Source organism: Aotus nancymaae, unplaced genomic scaffold (assembly GCF_030222135.1).
Source record: "Aotus nancymaae isolate 86718 unplaced genomic scaffold, 86718_ANA_hifiasm-v0.15.2.pri h1tg000006l, whole genome shotgun sequence".
NCBI classification, from domain to species: Eukaryota; Metazoa; Chordata; class Mammalia; order Primates; family Aotidae; genus Aotus; species Aotus nancymaae.
In genome coordinates, this window is record NW_026988417.1 from 96,085,569 (window position 1) to 96,102,850 (window position 17,282).

At 39.9% G+C, this 17,282-nt stretch overlaps 1 protein-coding gene across 3 annotated transcripts in view; it reads left to right on the forward strand.

Moving 5' to 3' along the window:
- The window catches only part of PDLIM3 (PDZ and LIM domain 3), a 32,558-nt gene extending 20,322 nt beyond the window's left edge, over positions 1 to 12,236 (forward strand). Inside the window, exons 4-8 of one of the 3 annotated variants that reach the window (XM_012452835.2) lie at positions 879 to 946; positions 6,388 to 6,651; positions 8,265 to 8,395; positions 10,021 to 10,132; positions 11,496 to 12,236. In XM_012452835.2, coding sequence (XP_012308258.1) covers positions 879 to 946; positions 6,388 to 6,651; positions 8,265 to 8,395; positions 10,021 to 10,132; positions 11,496 to 11,685 — 765 coding nt within the window. In that variant the 3' untranslated portion in view covers positions 11,686 to 12,236. Of the gene's footprint in view, positions 1 to 345; positions 534 to 878; positions 947 to 6,387; positions 6,652 to 8,264; positions 8,396 to 10,020; positions 10,133 to 11,495 lie in introns of all 3 variants that reach the window. The other 2 variants (XM_012452837.2, XM_012452838.2) reach the window with 2 other exon arrangements.
- The last annotated feature ends 5,046 nt before the right edge of the window (positions 12,237 to 17,282 follow it).

The window sequence follows — 17,282 nt, forward strand, 5'->3', positions numbered from 1 at the left end:
CATTTCTGACACAAAATGTCTGTATTCAAATGAGTCATTAGAATTTCTTAAAGCTATAGATGAAGAAGTCAGTAGGGGCATATAAGAGATGCAATGTTTGAATCATTTTGTAATATTTTAAATAAGTCCTGTTCCTTTTCACCCTTAACATTTGATCGATGAATATAGCACATGTAAAGTTCAGAGAAAACCATGGAAAAGTTTTGGCTAACTCCTCCTCTAATCTTTCCATCAATCTCGTCATGGATAAAGATGCCTTTATTAACAGTAGTGATGCTGGTTTTGCTTGTTAATGGCTTTTTTGTGCGCTGTGTGGCTCTGTGTATTTTGTCTGCCATTGTACAGGAATTCAAACCCATTGGTACCGCGCACAACAGAAGGGCCCAGCCTTTTGTTGCAGCTGCAAACATTGATGACAAAAGACAGGTAGTGAGCGCTTCCTATAACTCACCAATTGGGCTCTATTCAACTAGCAATATACAAGACGCGCTTCACGGACAGCTGCGGGGTCTCATTCCTAGCTCACCTCAAAAGTAAGTACTGGACTCTGTTCTGACTACAGTGTCCCTAACAGTAATAGTATGGTTTCTTTTCTTTTCGAATGTCCAGCTCTTGCTGTTTTATTTTTACTTTCCTAAAGGCACTGTCGGATTTCTCTTTTAAAGACAAGCACCTAGAACATGTTTCTAATTGTTGTGGGGCCCAATCCGCCAGTGCCTGACCATTTAGTGAATAGATGGTTGAAAAGAAGAGATCATCCTGATTCCATCATCACCTTTCTCAAATAATCCTCTCTGTACAATAATCATTCATTTGATTTTATCTGAAAAAGTATTCACCTTCCACTGAGGGGCCTTTTTAACACTTTGTTTTTACAGGATGTGAACTACTTTGAACACAAGCACAATATTCGGCCCAAACCTTTCATAATCCCAGGCCGAAGCAGGTCATAAGCTCTGAGATTGTGAAGTCTGCAGTGCATGCTTCTTAAATCAGTTCTTACTAATCACCAGGAAAAGTAACTTGTAGATGTTTGGAGTGGCTTTTCTCATTGTGAAGCTTATTTCAAAAGCAAAAAGAAACAAACTCACTTAGCAGAGAACAGAAGCCAAATAACTTTCATTTTCAAAAGTAAATATTGACAAGATTACAGAGCTGTGAAATTTTATGCAATCACCACATGTATTTATAGCGAACACCCGTGAGGCTCTGGGGATCCCATCCAGGACACCGTGACCTTTGAGTCGGGCAGTCGGTATGTCTGTCCCAGGTCAGGAAAACCCTGCCAGCAGGAGCAGGCATGGAAGCCAGCCCCGGCTAGGGGCAAGGAATCAGGTAAACAAGCTGCAGCGATAAGGAGCAAGCTCTTCCTTCTCATCTCTCAGTAGAGAAACTGATCGTCTTCACATCATCCTTTTCAAATATCTTCTCTAGAAATTGAGCGCCAACCTAAAGGGAAAGATAAGAGTGCCCTGTGTTGCCACATCAGGAAACAGTGACTTCAGGAAACCTCAGCTCCATTCCTCTGACCTCAGCTAAGCCAGTCAGCCCGCAGGAAGGAAGCTGGTGGTTAGACTGGATGGATTGTGACAGGAATATTGAATATGATTTACCACAGGTGTTGCAGACTGGTGGCCCATAAGTGGATTTAGTTCGCAGGCATGTTTTATTTAACCCTCTTGTTTAAAAAAAAGAAAGAGAATTTAAGTGCCTTTAGAACATTTAAACTCACCATCTGTCAAAATGCACATCACTCCTAAGCGTGTGATACCTGGCCCATTTTCATACATGTGTGACCTCCTGGCCCCTGTAGACACCCGAGCTTATGACTCCTGCCATAAGCTGCGGATGGTGGGTCATCCCTTATATATGATTTCCATGTGCAGACCCTGCAGTAACCTACAGGCAGAGCCAGATGATTGTGTTAAACTATGCCAGACAATTCTTGTGATACCACATCCAGAAAGGAGCCCTGGACGGGAGGAGCAGGAGGAAGGCCTTATGAAGGCAACCATGAGCAAACACATCTTCCCCGACTAGACCGTGAGCTCAGGGTCTGCAGGGGCCTGGTCTGACTGGCTCAATGTCATATCCCCAGCACCTAGAAATGAGACAAAATAAGTGCTTAATAAGCGACCATCTATAAACAGACAAAATAAACGCTCATTGGATAAAGGAATCAAAACCTGAGGGTGCAGAGCATTTCCCCAACGAGTGGCAAGGCGAGTTCAGAGCCGTCCCGCTCCCTGTGCTGGCAGCTCTCCACAGTCCTTTCCTGCTTCTCTCCATGTGTTCCCTTGCTCCCATTCTGTTTTCCTCTGCATCTTTTCCCTGTTCCTCCACTTTCAGCAGCTCCCCCACCCCAACCCAACCCCAGTAACAAAACACTGGGTGTGAAGCTCAAATGATACTGATAGGAGAAAGTGAAAGTGATATGATGTACGACGTTTTACTGTTGAATACATACAACTTCCCGAAGAAGCGTAGTAAAACTAATAACTTGCCTTCTTTTCGGTTAGTGTGACTAAGTCCACCAACACAAGCTTTAGGCCTTCAGAAGGCTTGAATAAAGTGATACGTTAGAGTAACACATATCCTGCCTTTACTAAAAACCTGTGACAGTTAACTTTATAAAAAGTCAGGAAAGTCAGAGAATCCTAGTATATAATCACCTTTTAAAAAAATTTTTCATTTTACCTTCAACATGGTGATAATGACAAGCCACTCATAATGTTGTCATTTGTAAATAACACCTTTTAATATAGCTGGATTTGGAAGAGAGGAATAGAGAAACAGAAATGAGAGGATTTGCTTAAAAAACCGATGCCAGTACACAAATCTTAAAGAATTATAAGAATGGCCCCAACTTCCTTCTTCTCGTCCCGTGCCTCCTCACTATTTGCCGTAACTTCTGAATTTTTTGTTCCCACCAAACTATTCCTCATCAAGGTGGAATTGTGAGTGGCTCCATACCAACCTACAACTACATTTGTTTGTAACTTTTAAAACAAATGTAGTTCTTCTTTGGGCGCATATTACTTTTACATGTTTATGGGCTACACGTGCTGTTTTGATACATGCATACAATGTGTAATGATCAAATCAGGGTAATTAGGGTATCCATCACCTCGAGCAAGCATTTTCTTTGTGCTTTGGAACATTCCAAATCCACTCCTCTAGTTATTTTGAAATATACAAATAATTGTTGTTAACACTATAGTTATCCTATAACTACACTATTAATGAACTTTTTTAATCAAAAGTAAGTTGGACATGCTACTGCGGGGCACGGTGGCTCACACTTGTAGTCCCAGTCCCAGAACTTTGGGAGGCCGAGGTGAGCAGATCACCTGAGGTCAGGAGTTCCAGACCAGCCTGGCCAACGTGGTGAAACTCCATCTTTACTAAAAATAGAAAAATTAGCCAGGCATGGTGGCGAACGCCTGTAATTGCAGCTATTCAGGAGGCTGAGGCGTGATAATATCTTGAGGAGGCGGAGGTTGCAGTGAGCCGAGATTGTGCCACTGCACTCCAGCCTGGGTGACAGAGTGAGACTCTGTCTCAATAAAAAAAGTAAATTGGACATGCTAAATAGTTAACAGGTTAGTTTCCCTGGGGTTTTACTATTAGCTGTGGTTCTTTTAATTACGTCACCAAAGCTGAAACCTTTCAAAAGACTGGTGTTTTCATATGCAAATATATAAATTTTTTAAGGCTAATGCGACAATACAATACATATGTAAGATATTTCAGATCCAAATGATAAATACAATCCTATGAGTGGTTTTTGGGTAAGTTGCTTCCAGAAGCATGTCCCAAAATGTCTACACATCCCAGAGAAATTAGCAATCTGTCAAATGACATATCTGGGCATGAAGTAATTGACTGCATTATCGACCTTACAAGTGGCCTTGCCAAGTAAGTCACTAAGTCAGCCTCAGAAATCTCATTAGCACCTACCTTTCCAGGTCATCAGGAACAGGTTGTGGTGACCCACGATGATATCCCCAGTGATATCCACTGACTAGAATCCATGAAAACTCGCTTATTTAAAGGATCAGTTTAAAAGATCTTTTTAAATTGGCCCAGAAATTTATAAAAGTTCATCCTTGTTTGCTTAAGGTTCATTTCTCATTTATTCAACAGACATGGGCCACTTAAATAGATTGAGAAATGAACTAGGAAATAGAAGACACAATGCATGCTTAACTAAAATTACATAATACACAAATATGCATATACTGTTGACCTTTAGAACATGGGTTTGAACTGTGCAAGTTTGCTTATATGTGGATTGTTTTCCAATAAGTATGTTGGAAAATTTTTTGGAGATTTGTGACAATTTGAAAAAAGTCACAAACTATAGCCTTGAAATATCAAAAAAATTAAGAAAAAAATTTGCCATGCATGCATAAAATATAGATAGTAGTCTATTTATGTGTTAATAGACTTTTTCTGTAAAAATTCCATTGAACAGTAGGCTATTGGCAGTTAAGTTTTGGAGGAGTCAGAAGTTATATATGACTTTCATAGCAGCAAAATATTACTAATAACCACGGTAACACATAGCATAACTGTAAGTTCTAAATTGGTCATTGTTTATCTGCCCAGTATGGGCACTATGTCTGGCACACAGTAGGGTTAGAGTAGTTATAAATGCGTGTTGAATAGGTTCATTATTTGGAGGCCGAAGTCTCCCAAGATTTAACTCTGGGTTTCAAATCCCTAAACTATGATTTCGTAAGCTTCATTACACTCAGGTTAAATCCATATGATGCGACTAAACTGCATTACAACCGAAAATTTACTCATGTTCGTTTACCAGCCGAAGTCCATTTTAAGAATCAGTATAGTGCGGACCCTACAAAAATGGTAAATAGGCCACTTGACGTTTTGGTATGCAATCTAAACAATGCACAAATTGGGTTTTTCAACAGGTTCTCAAAAGGCAGGAAGTAAAGGAGCAAGCCCGTATTTACCCATCCGGTTTAGGTTATGTAGTAGTTAAACTGGATAACACAAGACAAAAAATCTTTCAACCCATTTGGTGACCTGGGTTCTCCAAACTAATCGGGCTGCAACATTGCTGGAGGGGAAGAAGTTACTGCCCAATATCCTTTTGCTTTCTTATCTTTATATGGGCTGAAGTTAGCATTAATACCCCTAGAGAGTAAGTGCAGATATGGGCCGTACGTACTTGAGACTGGAGACTTAGACGCAAACACACCACATACATCCATTCTCTGTCAAGCTTACAGCAACACTCACGGGAAAGTATGATAAATGTTGACATTAATACTAATATTTCTTTTTGCTTTGTCTTAAATGACTATGCTTTTCTTTTTTTTACAAAAATCTTTTAGTGTCTGTCATGCACGTGGAAAAATGACTTCTTAGTCACTGGCATGTCCATTGCTAACTGACCTTCTATCCAGTTTCCCATAGAATGTGAAATCTCCCTAGTCTTCGATTTGCATGACTGGCCTTTGGTGTTTTCTTAAGTCCCTGAAATTTATCTTTAAAAGGAAAAGGGAAATATGCATGGGAATATATGTGTGCTTCTGAAATTATACCCAAAATAGCTATGTAAAAAATATAAGCATCGAAAGAGTGAAAGACCACCTTATTTCTCCTCTAATCATTATTTTCAAAGTGACAAGCATTTATTGGCTTTTTCTAGGGTTTGTATTAAACCACTGAACAATAGTCTTAAAGTGTACTCCTCACAGAATCATAGAGTAAATATAGAAAATATTAAAATAGTAACAAAATATTTTCAACATAGCCTTAAAACATAATCTTTAACATAGAACCTACAATTTACCAATTACTATTGAATTATAGTGCAACTGTATTACTGAAATATATTTCTGATTTTGAAATGTTGAGACCAAATATGTGATTACATCTTCATGCTGCATATTCAGTGTTCACTAAAATTTTTATTTTAAACGTTGTACTTCAGAAATGAAAAAGGATGTCCAGCCAATGTAATTTTCCTTCATCCTTTGTCTGTGATATTGACCAGTATTAAAGTATTTGGCCTGTTTTTAAAAAATGAGGATAGCTGCATCTTTTCTACTTACTTCATATACAACTTGTTCTACGTGTAACCCTCAGTTTACACATTGCCCAGTAGAACAGAGCCAAAAAATGCAGCCTCACCTATACCTTTTAATTTCATTAAACTTTTTTCAATAACAAGTTTTTCCACATCTTCCCTTTTTAAATAAATTCTAGTGACAAAAAGATTTTAAGTTTGATGTAATTTATCTCTCACTTTTGTCTTCAATTCCTTTTAACCTCTCTGTACCTGTTCTCTGTGTTCTTCTGTCTGGACTGTCTGGTTCCCTGTGCCCTCTCTGTGTAACGTGGTCATTAACACAGTGGATGCAGCACTCCCTCCGGGATTGACTGTGGCAGTGGACGCAGCACCCCTTCTTCTGTCAGTACTGTTAGTACCATTTGCCCAGGTGACTTGAAAGTTGCGGCTAAGCTGGCCCCTAACATTCCTTTGGAAATGGAACTTCCCGGTGTGAAGATTGTACATGCTCAGTTTAATACACCTATGCAGTTGTACTCAGATGACAATATTATGGAAACACTTCAGGGTCAGGTTTCAACAGCCCTAGGGGAAGCACCTTCGATGAGGTAATATGAGTCTTTTTGAACCATGGGCATATTAACTAAACATGCGGGCAATGTCAACTTTACTGGTGTCTTTTAACATTGTCTTAGTTGAAAGAAACCTATGTGAAAAGCTTTTTTGAAATACTAAGGATTTATTGCAAATATCTAAGCTTGATGATAAAGGTGATTTGAGGAATTATCTAAGTAGAGTTTTATGTGTCAGCAATAAAATGAAATTCTGTAAGGACCAAATGTGTATGTTTCTCGAAAGCAACAATGTACTTTACAAATGTCTGTCATAATATTTCTCAAAGTTATTTATAATCTAGTATAAATAGTGTACCCTATGTCTGTCCTTTAGGGGTCAAAAATTAGGAAAGAGGTGGGAGGTTTAGAGGAATTTCATGAGATGATTCCTCTTCTCTCTTCTGATAGCAGCTTGTGGAGAGGTCTTTATTTACCCATTTAAAATGTTTATTGTGCATAAAGGTCTTTTAGGTGAATACCCTCAGGCTATTAGTGTAAATATTTAATTTTCGCTGGACTCTTTTTGACCAATTTTTTCTTTGTCATAACTATTTGTTCAAAGCACTTTTGCCATAAAGATTTTGATTAAAAAGATTTATTATAGGATAAAACCTTACTGCTTTTCACTATTACAGAATCACTATTTATAAATTAAATTATTATAATGCTTAAGAGTGCTAAATAATGATATCCCATAGTTACCTCTTGGGATAAACGCATTGAACTAATAAGAGCGTAAGATATCTCAAAGGCCTTTTGCAAATATGACATAGGTAATAAAAATATTGCAGATAGTAAATATTTTTCTAGCTAATACAATAAAATGACATAAAATAATAAAGTATTTAGTGCTTAACATATAGTATTATGATGAAATTTCTTTATTGTCCATTATGAATATACTTGTAGAAAGCAGGTTAAAATAAAGCTGCTGTCATTATTGTAAATGAATTTTAATGTGGCTATTTTTAAAAGATAGTGCAGTCAATATAGCAGATATAAAAATGTAAGTTTCTACATTACAGGCTTTCAAACCCTGAGAGGTTAATTTTTTTCAATTTACAAGTAAAATGATACACTTGCTATTTCCAGGGGTTAACAAAACAAATTAGCCTTAAAAACTAAAAAAAAATTAAACCATATACTTTTCGTCTAATATCGAAAGTGAATCTGAATTTTACTGACAATTTGATGACTGAGAATAATCTAAGTGGGTGCTCATTGCTGCACTTTCTGTCATGTGTATATTACCTTTTCTCTGGGAAAAGTTAATTTTGTTCACATCTACATTATATATCCATCAGACTCAAGTCTTGTTTTTCTTAATTACTATTTTCTGACAATTATCTTTTAGTTTCCTCCCAAAGTATTTTGCCAAGTGGAAGAGTGTGGATGTGACTCCCCAATTTGTGGTTCAATGTCATTTCCAAGGCAGCCATGTGAATTCACATGCTGCTTTTAACCATACTAGAGATTGACTTGAAAAGACTAGTCTGTTCAGGAGTGGCTGTGCATAGAGGAATGGCTGCGTGCTGATGTCTGTGGCCTCTTGCACGGCTGATGCCTCCCAGCGTCTGACGATGCTCCCTGCTGTGCCTGTGTTTCAGCGAGCCCACGGCCTCAGTGCCCCCTGAGTCGGACGTGTACCGGATGCTCCATGACAATCGGAATGAGCCGACACAGCCTCGTCAGTCAGGCTCCTTCAGAGTGCTCCAGGGAATGGTGGACGATGGCCCTGGTGAGCAGCTGCTGACACCTGCTGAAACGTATAGATAGAGGCCACTGGAAGGGGCGGGATGGGGCGGACAGCAAACATACTGGGAACAGAAGTCGAAAACTTGGTTTTAATCGGAACCAAATGAATTTTTGCTCAGAAGGATAGGATAGGCATGGTGCCTCATTTAAAAAAGGAGATTCCAGAACACGTCTGAGTAGCCACCAACTGAAACCAGTCATAAAAGGATACCAAAGACAAGTTGCATTAATGGTAGTCAAGTCATCTGTAGCTCAGCTTACAGATCATGAGATGTAGCTGTAAATGGATGTTGTCGGACTTCTCAGCCTCCCCACCCACTCTGGAGTATCACCATCATCAAAAACTAAACAACACTCAAAAACACTTACTACATTCCGTGTTCTGTGCAAAGTATTGCATACATTATCATTGAGTCTTCACAGGAACTTGGGGAGGTGGGCCTATTATTTGCTCTACTTAGCAAGTGAGAGGCCGAGGGATGGGCAGATGTCCTTGTGCAAGGCCACACAGCCAATGAGCAGCAGACCTGGGTCTCCAGCCCACTCCGTCACCTCTAGGGCCCCTGCTCTTACCTATGCTTCTTCATACCCAAAAGATATGTACTGTCCTTTAAAAGCCACACGAAAATGCAAAGTGTCCCATTAGGATGGCTACTGTGGAAAAAATGGAGAATCACAAGTATTGGTGAGGATGTGGAGATATGGAACCCTGTGCATTACTGATGGGAAGGTAGAATGGACCAGACATCCTGGGAGACAGCATGGCAGCTCTTTGAAAAGTTAAACATGGAATTACCATGTGATCCAGCAATCCTCCATCTCCTAGGAATATACCCCAAAAGACTTGAAAGCAGGGACTCAAACAAATTCTAGTATGCCAGCATTCATCTTATTCGCAATAGCCCAAAGTGGGAAATCACCCAATATCCATCGACTAATGAATGGATAAATAAAATGTAGTATACACATACAATGAAACATTATTCAGTCTTGAATTAAATTCTGACACACGCGGCACCATGAGTGAACTTTGAAAATATTATGTGAAGTGAAAGAAGCCAGACACGAAGGGGCAAACATTGTATGATTCTATCTATTTGAAAAATCCAGAATAGGCAAATCCACAGAGACAGAAGGTAGAATAGAGGTTGCCCGGGCCTATGAGCAGGAGAACAGGGAGTTATTGTTGAATGGGTACAGAGTTTCTGTGAGTGAAGAAATAGTTCTGGAGATGGATATTGACAGCGATTGCACAACATTATGAATGTACCTCATGTCAGTGAATTGCACCCCAACACATGGTTAAAATGGTAAATTTTACATTAGGTATATTTACCACAATAAAAAAAAAAATGCCCTCTGCTCCTTTGAGCGTTTTGTAACAGTTTCCTCCAAACACAACAACAAAATAAATGTTTGCACTAATTCCATTCTGTAATTCAGAACGGCGTCCCTCATGATTGTATCAGTCCTGCTCCTTTTGGAATGATGGTGCAGATGCGACTTAAGAATTCCTTAGGTTATTAAGTGCACACTTTAAAATAGAAGCTAAGCACAAGCTGCAGCCAGCTGTTCCCTAGCCATAAATGGAAATACGTTATTTTTCAGATGACCGTCCGGCTGGAACGCGGAGTGTGAGAGCTCCCGTGACAAAAGTCCATGGCACTTCCGGCGGGGCACAGAGGATGCCGCTCTGTGACAAGTGTGGGAGTGGCATAGTGTAAGTTTCATTTTTAACCCTGGAATTTACCATACAGCTTGGCGGTAGCTCATTTCTTCTACTTTAGGACTTTATATTCTAAAGGCAATTATGAAAACCAAACTTCTCTTCATCAACTTGAAATGTAAGGTCCTCAACATTTAGCACATTGTGACTGTCACTCCTTAGATATACCTCCAAATTGTCACATCATGTGAATTGGCAATTTTGACTTATAATTTCAGATAGACTCTCATGAAAAAAAAATGCCCTAAATGTATGTTGAAAAGTCACTTTTAAGAATCATGACTTCACTTTAAACTCCCCGCCCCGTTAGTGTATAGTCTTTACTTTAAACTCTCCTACCCCGTTAATGTAGGTTAACTATGTATACATTTAGTATACATAGTATCCTCTTCTGTATAAACTCAGGGAAACAAATACAGGCAGCATGAGGATGTTAATTGAAATACATTATCTTTACCCAGTTTACGTTACACAAAATGAAATAAAATTTTGAAAAACTACCGTCAGCTTCCATTGCCAAGGGACCTTATGTTTATTTATTTATTTTTATTTATTTATTTTTTTTTTTTTTGAGACAGAGTCTTGCTGTCACCCAGACTGGAGTGCAGTGCCACAGTCTTGGCTCACTGCAACCTCCGCCTCCTGGGTTCAAATGATTCTCCTGCCTCAGCCTCCCCAGTAGCTGGGACTACAGGCACCTGCCACCACACCTGGCTAATTTTTATATTTTTGGTAGAGGGGGAGGTTTCACCGTGTTGGCCAGGCTGGTCTCGAACTCCTGACCTCAGCTGATCCGCCCACCTCAGCCACTTTACAACAGTGCCTGATGTTACCAGAAGCAATCACTGTGCCTAAATTGGAGTAAACTGTTAACAGTAGAAGCCAGTCCACTCACTCCAAAGGAATTCCATCTCTGGCCTTTGATCTGTTTTCTCTTGCTCCATTGAACAGAGGCTGGACCACCCACACAGAAAGTAACCGGAGAGACTGTTCATTGGGTAGACAACCACCCTCGTCAAAAGCAGAATCTTTTGCAGAGGTGTTGGTCTTGTCCCCATCATGTCTCCCTCTTCAAAGAAACGATGGAGAAAGGTCATGAAGTAGGATCCTACAAATATCTATAAAGTACTCATTTGAAAATCTGAAACATATTCACACATCAACATCAGAGAGAAACATGGGATGGTTTATTGTGGATATCCTGGATCTCCATGACAATTACATACAGTTTCACAGCTGGAGGCCATTGTTTCCTGGCTGAAATAGAGAACGCCTGCCTTCTCTGTTGGGTTATCTCCTTTGTCTCATATTTTTACTCCATGATTTTTTAACTTGAGCTCATTTTCTTCCCCAACAGTGGTGCGGTGGTGAAGGCACGGGACAAGTACCGGCACCCTGAGTGCTTCGTGTGTGCCGACTGCAACCTCAACCTCAAGCAGAAGGGCTATTTCTTCATAGAAGGGGAGCTGTACTGTGAAACCCACGCAAGAGCCCGCACAAAGCCCCCAGAGGGCTATGACACCGTCACTCTGTATCCCAAAGCTTAAGTCTCTGCAGGCGGGGCACACACGCACGCATGCACCTACGCGCACTTACACAGGAAGACATTCATGGCTTTGGGCAGAAGGACTGTGCATATTGTCAACTCCAAATCTAAAGTCAAGGCTTTAGACCTTTCTGCTATTGTTTATCGAGGAAAAGGAATGGGAGGAAAACACCTGCTATGTGACAAAAACATACAGTTAGCTATGTTTTGCAACTCTTTTCATCTTTGGGGCTAGCAATAATGATATTTAAAGCAATAATTTTTTGTTTGTCCTGCTCCACAATTTACATGTATATTATGGCCATCAAACATGTAAACATCAACATATTTGAAGGAGTCTAATTGTCTTTCCTTGACAAGTTGATTTTGCAATTGTGGTAAATACCAAATAACAATCTTGTATTCTAACATAATCTGCAGTTGTCTGTATCTGTTTTAACTATTACAGTGCATGTCAGGGAGAAATTCTCTGAATTTCTTTAGTTTTGTATTCAAACAATTATGCCACTAGATGCAACAAACATAATAAATACATAAAAGATTTTAAAAATACCTAATGAAGTAGCATTCATTGAATTCAGATAAAATCAACCTTTCAATGAGAGAACCCAATCATATTTTAACATGTACACTAACAACTCAAATATTTTAAGATAAATGTGGCTTCTTCAGATTTTATAACTCATTACTCTTTCTTTCTTTCTTTTTTTTTTTTTTTTTTTGAGATGGAGTCTTTCTCTGTCACCCAGCTGGAGTGCAATGGCACCATCTCGGCTCACTGCACCTCCACCTCCCATGTTCAAGCTATTCCCCTGCCACAGCCTCCTGAGTAGCTGGGATCACAGGTGTGTGCCACCATGCTCAGCTAAATTTTGTATTTTAGTAGAGATGGGGTTTCACCATGTTGGCCAGGATGGTCTTGATCTCCTGACCTTGTGATCCGCCTGCCTCAGCCTCCCAAAGTGCTGGGATTATAGGCGTGAGCCACCGCGCCTGGCTCTCATTACTCGTTCTTATGAGCACAAAATTTCTGCTGATAGGAGAAGCATTGAAATTTGCTAGTTAAAGGTAGTTCAGTTACTTTCAAATTAAAAGTTCCACTTGCTTTGACAGAGTCCTTTCAATTCAAATATCTCTTTCAGATCAATATTCAGTCAAATTGAAGGTGCAAAGTCCATCACGGCTGTTTCTCAGGCTCAATGGTTCACCACCTCTTCCTTTTTCCAAGATGGCATCTCCAGGAGGAAACAATTTAGAGAACTTCCTAAGGAAGGCAGGGGGTGCTGGCCTCCTGAGGTCCTGCCTGTATCCACTGTTGAAATCCTTGGTTTCAGTTGTGATCTGTGGTCTGTTTTCTTGACATAGTTGGGGCCAGGCAATAATCCCACCTCCACTACCACCTCCAAACTCTCAGCTCAGCTTTCCTGGAATCATGGATCCTTTGTCTGAGATATGTACTCCATCTGGCCCTGGCACAGGCAGTCAACGATGCAGGCTCTGCACAGTGTTACTTTGCCTGTCACCCAAGGTGGCCCCATGACAATGCCTCTGACTTGCGTCTCTCACCTATTTTCCATGTTCCTCACTGGGGACGTACAGGAACTTCTGAAACTGCCCCTGAAGTTTAAACTGTGGGGAACAGCAGGGTGGGGACCCTCCAGGCCCTCTGTCTCACCCCCTGTGTCACATGGTGATCTCTACCCCACTGCAGCTGCTGCGTCTGGCCTGTGTTCTCCTCCCATAAGGTAGCAAATGGGACACACGTTTTGTTGCTCTGGATTTCTCCCAAACCTAACTGACTCTTTCTGACCCTGACCTGTTCAGGATTTTGACCAAGTGAGAGGAGCCAAAACACCTGCCTGGCCCCTGTAGGCATTTGACATTGCTACTTCTACACCAACACATGCATTCATTAACAGAGCTATTAAAAAAATAAAACAGACTTTTGAGATCAAAGAAATGAATGTATCCAAAATACATGTTTGTTCAACAGTCATTTTCAAACATTTTATTCTGGGAAGGATATAAACTTAAAAGTTTAGAAAGCAAATGAATGGTAACTAACTTTGAAAACTCAGGTTGTTGGTTCTAAAATTGTTCTAAAATCTATGAATATACTATGAACCACTGAATTACACTTTATATGGGTGAAGTATATCTCATTAAAGCTCTTATTTTTAAAAAGAACACTAATATAAATGTGTATTTGTCACTAATCTGTTAAGTATATACATAAGAACAGAAGTGTTGGCCTGGCGCGGTGGCTCACGCCTGTAATCCCAACACTCTGGGAGGCCGAGGCGGGTGGATCACGCGGTCAAGAGATCGAGACCATCCTGGTCAACATGGTGAAACCCCATCTCTACTAAAAATACAAAAAATTAGCTGGGCATGGTGGTGCATGCCTGTAGTCCCAGCTATTCGGGAGGCTGAGGCAGGAGAATTGCCTGAACTCAGGAGGCGGAGGTTGCGGTGAGCCGAGATCACGCCATTGCACTCCAGCCTGGGTAACAAGAGCGAAACTCCGTCTCAAAAAAAAAAAAAAAAAAAAAAAGGAACAGAAGTGTTTAGGGTCAAAAGAAACAGCATGGTTAGAAACACTCCTCCTTATTTAGATGTTTTAGAAATCCCTTTTCTGAAAGTGCTTGATCGTTGCTGGTACAATAGCAATAGCAAACACACAGCTCTTACTATGTACCAAGCACTGTTCTAAAGGCTTTACATGCATGAATTCATTCACTCTTCACAGCAGCCCTGTGAGGTAGCCACTCTTTGTCTTCCTATTTTACAGATAAGGAAACTGAGACGCAAAGAGGTTATTCAAGGTTTCTTCTGTAGTAAATGGTGGAGTCAAAATTTGAACCCAGATAGTCTAATTTTAGAATCCAGGCTCTTTGCTTTTTACTTAGGATAATCATAAGGCTTTCAGGGACCCACAAAGCTCTCAATAAGCTTTGCCAAAATTACCTCCTGGATTTACTTCGGGTATTAGAGCTTAATGGTTACAAAAATGAGCTTTGGACTCAGGCAGAAGTGACGTGAATCCCAACTCTCTACCTTTCAGCTGTAAGAAACAGGGAAATCACGAAATCTCTCCAGATCTCTTTCATCAACCCATAAGATTAGGTGAATCCTACTTCACAGGGTTGTTGTAAGAATTAAGATAATTCATATAAAAATATCAAACACATCACCTATTAAGTAATGTGTAAGTAAGCCCCTAAGAAAACATACATAATTTTCACTATTCAATCCCAGATTCAAGATGGTGTTCCTCTTTCTTCTAATTATTCTTTGGTATTAAAATCAAGGGCCAATTAAATCACAACTATATCAAGCTGCAACGTTCACAGAACTGGATTCCAATTTCTGCAGATCCGAAGACAGCTGATATTTCACACTGAAACTGATCAGGCTCATAGAGCTCACTGGAGCTTTTCTTCATCTGCGGAAGGCAGTTTTAGAAGCCTGATCTCACATGAAACCCAACTCCACCAAGGCCTCACTGACAATACTCTGTTATATCCAACAGTAATTTCAGGTCAATTTTTAATTCTTTAAAGATTTAGAAGACAACAGAATTAAAGTCGATTCTGAGTAAGATTTCCAGTTACTAAACAAAGGCAAAGAATGTCAATGACAGCAACTGCAGCTTATAATCATAGAGGTATGAAGAGGACTAAGGTCCCTCTCTATTCGCTATATATAATTGAGTATACATATTTTTAATTGGATGCTTACATAACTGCTGGGATAATATGACATTGGTCATGTTGACACATTATTTCTAATCCTTACAACAACTTTGCCAAATAAATATTTTACAGATGAAGGAAGGTTTCAGAGATTTGGATTTTTGTACAGACCAAAACAATAAGAGGGGAAAAAAGCACTTAAACTCACTAATATTTACTAGTAATAAGTAATATGGTTTGGGAATCTTTAAACCTATGAATTTTAAACATTATTATAATTCCACCTCTCTATTGTATGGTTTTATTTTTATCACTGTTAAGTTGTAGTCCATGTTTGTCCCCTTTAGAATAAAAATCATTTCTTCTATGAGTGCTTAGCAAAAGCAGTGTAACGTTGTCACTGAGAAGACTGTCATGGAGAGAGCTCTGGATCAGGACTTGGAATGCAGGCACAGCTTGGCCATTTGCAGAATGAGGAGGGTGGACAGAATGATCTCTGAGATCATTAACACTCGATCTCTAACAGCGATGATCTTTAACACTCAAATACTCAATGATATGTTCTTGACATTCTCTTCACCTGTGTCCACCAGGCTGGCCATTGCATTTAGGGAGGGCATGCTGTCAATGTGGCCAGGTTCTTGGTTCAATTTAGAAGTTTCTTTCTGTTCTATGGTCATAAATGCAACCTCTGACTCATGTTTGACTCACAACAGAAGTCAAGCAAGGAGCATGAATCCTTTTATTTTATTTTATTTTATTTTTTGAGACAGAGTCTTGCTCTGTCACCCAGGCTGGAGTACAATGGCGTGATTCGGCTCACCCACGCCTTCCAGGTTCAGCCTCCCGAGTAGCTGGGACTATAGGCGTGTGCCACCATGCCCAGCGAATTTTTTGTATTTTTAGTAGAAACGGGGTTTCACCATGCTGGCCAGACTGGTCTCAAACTCCTGACCTCGTGATCCCCCTACCTTGGCCTCCCAAAGTGCTGGGATTACAGACGTGAGCCACCAGACCTGGCCAGGAGCATGCATTTATCATTGCAAATTAATTAGCTCCATTGGAAGTACACATTAATGGTATCTTTATATAGCAAGGGAAACATGCTATTATTATTCATGTAAAACAAAGTGGCCTGAGGCAGTGCAGTTCCTTAAGTGTCTAAAAACTAGAAAGCAGTTTGGCATCAAAAATAAGGGGGCTCTCCTAACTTTTAAAGTCAGATAAAAAAGGAAAAAGAAAAAAGGGGGCTTATGTACTACAAGTCGAATTAAAGACTCCTCTCTGGAAGAGGCTACAGAAACTACTGCCTTTGATAGACTCAAAGTGATAACACCTACTCACCCATAGTAAACTTCACAGACTGCACTCATCTGACCTAAGGGCCTTGCTACAGAGAAAGTGTGTTCCCTGTTGCTTCTGTCTCTGTCATCTCTACAAAATGGCCAGACCTTCACACGTTCAAAGAGGCTGTTAGTCCTCTGTCTTTCTCTTGGTCCAAGTCATGTCTATTATTCAATTTCTATTCTATTACTCTTCAAGTTCTCTTGCCACTTATTTTTTTTGCACTCAGTCTCTCTTTGCCACTGATTCTTATTCCGAGACTACAGACATGCTCAAATACTCCACCCCATGCTAAAAATATCCCTTTCTCTAATACCTGTTCCTTCTCAAGATGCTTTGATATTTCTCTATGTCTATCCCTTTAGCACACCAAACTTGTTAGAGTTAAACCAACTTTACTCTCTCAGTAACCCACCATACCACTAAATAAACCCTCTTAACGCAGTAATTAACTCCCTAAAAACCACAGCTGGAGTTTCGCTTAGGGGGTTATGAGTTCATTCTCTTATACAGATGAAATTAGGTTAAAACTAACACTAAAGGCAACTTAAAGAAGGCT